The following is a 6,000-nucleotide window of genomic DNA, read 5'->3' as shown; positions in this document are numbered from 1 at the left end:
TGATGTTGTCCATTTTAGTCCGTGCGGATAGGACGGCATGAAAATCTCAATCTAATGGCTCGACACAAAGAGGTCGAGAAGCGCGGAGCAATCTATGCCAGATCCAAATTTAGACTTGTAATGCCGTACGTGTCGGCTTGTGGATCACACATTCACACCAAGGCTCTGTCTTTCAATATCAAACACGAGGATGCCATCTCTAGAGAGTAACCAGTAAAGTTTATTCCCAATGAGGATGACGTGCCTTCTCTCATCAATCGTATCACCAATCGTTGTTGAGGAAATAGTTCCCCAGACAACAGACGAGTTATAGAGGCAAGTGAACACATACATCTGCTAGTATTCGTACGACATCAAAACGTATTTAAATGGGCTAGAGAAGTAATCTCCATGCACATGCCCATCCTCGGTGTCTGCGCACAACATTGTGCAGAGTGCCATAACCATAAAGTCTCCTTTTTAAGATTGAGGGTCTAGGGCGGAAAAGGCACACTGTTTTTTTGGCCAGTGAAAGGATCCCACATGACGGCCTCACGCTGGCACTGATTGAGCAGGATTACGAGGCCATGACGGCAGCCAAGGAAGCGCCAACGTTGTAAGGGGTTGGTGCTATTGGGCACGGCAAACCGCTCAACGGGGATGCGGTCAGGCTTCGTGTAAAAAAGAGGAACAAAGTTGATGTGTTTGGTGCCAGTGATCCCCGTGAAGAATCTCAACAGAGGAGGTTTCTGGTAGTGTTTGCGATAGTGCTTGAGGAACTGGGAGTCGGAAAGGAGCGAGGATGGCTTTGGAGGGAGGTGGATAAAGTTCTCCTCCAGGAGATTGCCGACGTTGAGGACCATGTATACGGGGTCAGCCAGTGTTGCGAACCTCTTGGCTTCCACACATGAGGATGCTTGGAATGGGTTCAGTAACAAGAAAATGCAATGATTAGTGCACCTAAATCTTCAATGTATGTGGTCACAAAGCACATCAAGTGCAACCAAACGGAGTGGTTTCTTCCGTCAGTGCGTGCAACAACTGCAAAACATCAAACACACACCAAGCATACATGATCGATCTATTTCCCCTTATTAGACACACCACCGTCACCACACAACTACATCCATTTTCCCCTTAAGCACAACACACCATGCTGCGCAAAAGAAAGAGAAATTGAGGAATGTTCTTACCCTTGAGAAATCTTGGAAGGATTATCTAATTCCTTGTTCGCACCCTCTCCTCTATCCACTTTCTTGATCACTAAATATGAAGTGGGGTCCAGTTACGAGGGGAAGCTAGGGTTCCCCTCGATATAGTAGAAGAAAAGAAAAACAAAAAAAAACTAGGAGAGGATCAAGCACGAGGCGGTCACCTCGAATCATCGATCTATTTCAAGGACAACGAGGTGTTTACGTTATAGTCTCTGCCGGTGGGCTAATGTAGTAGCTGGCGGCGCAGCTCCTCCTCGCTCGCTGCCATTGTGTAGTGAAGCTGAGCGACGCTGCGACCCAGGATGAAGTGAATGAGAGAGAGCGGGTGGGGGTGGAACCTATACACCGACGTGAATGAGAGAGAGCGAGTGGGGGTGGAACCTATACACCGACCAGCTCGGTGGCAACCAACCACCGCACACCCCCACGCGGGTGTGGTAGGCTTTTTTCATTTTTCTTTTCAGTTTCCTGTTTTGTTAATATTTAATTTTTAGATTCGAAAAAATCAAATTTTAAAAACGTTCGATTTTGAGAACCGTTCAAAGTTATAAACCATTCAAATTTGAAAAATGTTTAAATTCAAAAAATGTTCATATTAAAAATGGCAAATCCTTGTAAAAATTAAAAAATACACATTTTTAAAAATGGTAAAATTTAAATTATGTTCATATTCCAAAATGTTCAAATTTCGAATAAAAAATTTAAAATTAAAATCTGAACAATTTTTGAATTTCAATTGTTTTGAATCTTAACATTTTTTCAAAATTTTGTTCTCCGAAGATCTTTTTTTAAAAGTTGGATATTGAAAAAAATAGCAGAAAAAAGCAACAAAAAGAAAAAGAAACATACCTAATCTTAATGGATCACGACACAACCAACTAACCCGGTTGGTGTGCTGTGCGGTGCCCCATACACGCCGACCAAATCGGTGTATAGGCGACCCCGCAAGTGGGGGCCTATGTTCATGTGTACAGCTCAAGGCCACCCACAACTCGCTTGGAAAAGCCCAAGAGGATTCTGAAAGCATGTGCTAGTAAAAGAAGAGATATGATGGTAGGCCCAATAACCACACGTGGGAGACCAATTCATCGCCAGGCATCGGTATCGCAACTCCAACAAATTCGCTCGACCTCAACGCGACCCATCGGAATTCTTGCCATTGCCAGCGCCGCCGCCACGCCGCCAGCCATGCTCCGCCTCCGCAGCTCCATCCTCACCCAGGCCCTCTACTCTTCCTCCGCCACCCTCCCCAAGAACTCCTCCCTACATTATCGCCACCTCTTCGCCACCGTCGCGGCGCCCCTCAACTCCCCAAGCCCTAGCATCGGCGTCGTGGACTACAAGTACCTCGTCGACACCTGCGGCCTCACCTCGAGAAGCGCCTCCTGGGCCTCCACGAAGCTCTACCACCTCAAGTCCACCTCCAACCCCGACGCCGTACGCGCCTTCCTCGCCGACCTCGGCCTCCCCGGCGCCCACGTCGCCACCCTCATCGCCAAGGACCCCGAGTTCCTCTGCGCCAAGGTCGACAAAACCCTGTCCCCCAAAGTCGCGGAGATCGCCGCTCTCGGCCTCTCGCGTCCCGACATCGCGCGCCTCCTCGTGCTCGTCCCCAGGCAATTTCGAAGTAAGACCATCGTCTCCAAGCTGCAGCACTACCTGCCCCTCTTCGGCTCCTACGAGAACCTCCTCTGGGCTCTGAGGACCAACGCCTACATTCTCTCGCCCGACCTCGACAAGGCTGTCAAGCCCAACACCGAGTTCCTGCGTGAGTGCGGGCTGCGCGACGCTGAGATTGGCAAGCTGTGCGTTCGCGTGCAGTGGATGCTGACCTCCAACCCGGAGCGTGTCCGGACGATGGTGGCAATCGCCGAAGGTACTCTAGGTGTGCCCCGTGGCTCTGGGATGTTCGCGCAAGCGCTCCAGGCTATCGGATTCCGCACCAAGGGGAACCTCACCGCCAAAGTTGACTACTTGAAGAACACGTTCAGGTGGTCGGATGCTGAGGTGGCCATTGCTATATGTAGGGATTCAATGTTGCTGTCGATGCCAAAGGATTTGCTGCAGCGCCGAGCCAATTTCCTCATCTCTGAGGTGGGGGTGGAACCGGCATACATTGCTTCTGATTTTAATTTTATGCTTTACTGCGCGGAAGCCCAGGTCAGAGCCAGGCACTATGTTGTGAAGTTTCTAAAGGAAAATGGATTGCTCGATCCAGAGTGGAGCCACAATACGATTGTCACGATGTTTGAGAAGGTATTCGTGGAGGAGTTCATATGCCCTCACAAGGAAGCGGCGCCACACCTCGCCGAAGACTATGCTGCCGCTCGCAGCGGGAAAGTGCCTGATAGATTTAAGAACTTTCCATGAAAATGTCTAGCTATTATGCAGCCCTTGCATGACGTGGTAGTCTAGTGGATGCATCCAATTATTTATCTACCTGGAAATTCTTTTGTTTTTTTCGGATATCAATACATAGACAAAGCTGGTGATGGAACATCCAATGGTGGGACAAATTTGTTTATCTTTGAACTCCTATGGATAGATTTCTTTAGTTATTTATTGCTTATATCCCTATAATATCCACTGAGTTATATTCTGTACCTTTGGTATACTTATTATGTTTATTATTATGTTAAGAAGGGAAATTCATGGATATGTGCAATGTTATTCGCGGTGTTTTGTACCAACTCTATCTTAGAAGAGATCAGTGTATCTGTAGGTAGTTGTTGAAAGTCTATGAATGGTATTCTGAGCAACCTTTGATACTTGCTTTAGTTTCTTGAAATTGAATAAAGCAGATGTAAAAACATACAAGATGAAAAATGTGGAACTTAACAGTTTCACTGTGGAGAGGTGGAGGATGAGGACCCGGATGCAAAGTTGCTCCAGAGAGGAGGCCGATCGAGCTGCTCTGAGATTTCTTTTTAGTAGACACTGTGAATTGACAGGTGTAAATTCTTCGTACTAGCATTTTAGAGTTGTTTATTTGCCTGTGGTTTCATGAGAGTAGTAGTAGTCTAAACCTGGATGTTCTGTTCATGGTGCGAGAATTACTTGCGACTTACAACATGTGCTTAGAGTGGTTTATGTACTTGCTGAATTTCATGCAACTTTATCCAGCAGAAGGCAGAAGCACATGTTGATCTGGTACTGACGAGCATAAGAACATGTAGAGCTGGACTTAGCATTTAAATAATTTTTGTGTTATAGAACTCAAAGGGATGTAGTGCTCAAATAATTCCGGCGACAGATTTATAACTGGTGATCATGCTATATGTGTTTTCAAAAATTTATTCAGCCCACTCCTTTATAAACCTCTGGAAACTTCTTATGCTTTCCTTTTTATATATAGAAAGTATCGTAGGGCTGACTCCACAGGTACTTAGTTTGCTCTATTTCCTTTGATTCCCTAGGTTTAACCTATGAACTATATACATAATTTTTGTTTGGCAATTGGCAAATATGCTGTGACAACATAAAACTTCTTGACAGATCATTAACTCACCCTACAGAGCCTGTTATTATGATAAATCCCTTGCCTGGGATGTTACTTTGTGCTGGTTAACTATGTTAATCACTCCCATGCTCTGTTAATTTTATATACATGTAAATATTTTTTTTTTGCAATATTTGTTTTCGAACAAGACTTTCTTGATCTACGGGATTTTGAAATATTATAAGTTCTGCTCCATCGTTATCAAACCTTAGTGTGTGTATACCTGCCATTTTTGTGGAAAGTATTGTCAAGGAAGAGGCTTTGAATCACATGCATATATCCACACAGCCTTAAGGCAGTACCCCATGTGTTCATTAACCTTTAAACCGAGAAACTTTATTGCCTTCCTAATAGATACGAGGTCAACAATCTGTCGCTAGAAGATATTCGACATGCTCTTCATCCAAGATTATTTTCAGTTGCTTCTGACAGTATCTATTGTCACCTCTGCTGACTGGTATTCGCTTTCATTTTACTAATTTGTATGATGTGGCAGGTTCGCAAGCGAGCAGGTTTTAAATCTTGAAAAGAACAAGCTGTGGTCAGGAGCTTTGAGTGGTTCCATTTGAAAATGTGCAAAACATTGACAAGATGCACTACGGAAAGGAAGCTGATACATTCTGCATGTACAGGCAGGTGCTCCGCACAAAATTCCCGAAACCTTCAGATTAATAATTATTGTAGAATTAGCATTGGAGTGTTGTATGTCAAAGCCTTCAGAAACATCGATGTTGGAAGACTTTTCCAAAGTGTTATCCTGTGCATAAGATACAGTCTATGGTAGGAGTAACATTTGTAAGAGAGATTGCAGAGCAAGCATTATTTGTGGTTTTACTAAGCATTGGTCCGAGAGTTTATTTGGGTCTCATAGCAGCAAGGCGCCTTAGAGTTTAAATCACATGCCTATGTCTACATCCTTAAGACAGGACACCATGTGTTCGTTAACCTTCAAACTGAGAACGTTTATTGCTTTCGTGATGGATAAGAGATCAACAATCCGAGATCGCTACAAGATACTTGACATGTTCTCAATCCGTCAGTCTTTTTGTTGGATATCTACCTGCAAGCAGTTGGATAACTTCAGCATGTACTCTAGAGAGGAAGATGCTCGCAGGACATGGGCTTCATTTCTCATCGATGTAACATGTTTTTTTTCATGTTCATGCTTGTGCAAATATTACTCCCTCCGATACATGATAATTTTCATTGATTTAATTAGTATATATTTAGTAAGTATAAAGTTTTCACTGAAACTGTTAATCATTTGTTCATTGGTTGTTCTTTTGCGAAGATTATTTGGCGTATGAT

The 6,000-nt window shown here is 44.3% G+C and overlaps 2 protein-coding genes across 2 annotated transcripts; one reads left to right on the top strand and one right to left on the bottom strand.

Annotated features, from left to right (window-relative positions):
- Positions 1-473: 473 nt before the first annotated feature.
- Positions 474-842, bottom strand: LOC139832288 (uncharacterized). The gene has a single exon (XM_071822013.1). It carries the CDS (start codon positions 840-842, stop codon positions 474-476), a length of 369 nt encoding a protein of 122 aa, XP_071678114.1.
- Positions 843-2,381: 1,539 nt separating this feature from the next.
- Positions 2,382-3,563, top strand: LOC127310783 (uncharacterized). The gene has a single exon (XM_051341423.1). The coding sequence runs from the start codon at positions 2,382-2,384 to the stop codon at positions 3,561-3,563; it is 1,182 nt and encodes a 393-aa protein (XP_051197383.1).
- Positions 3,564-6,000: the final 2,437 nt, after the last annotated feature.

Source organism: Lolium perenne, chromosome 6 (genome assembly GCF_019359855.2).
Source record: "Lolium perenne isolate Kyuss_39 chromosome 6, Kyuss_2.0, whole genome shotgun sequence".
Lineage (NCBI taxonomy): Eukaryota > Viridiplantae > Streptophyta > Magnoliopsida > Poales > Poaceae > Lolium > Lolium perenne.
This window is presented reverse-complemented; position numbering and strand designations above follow the sequence as displayed.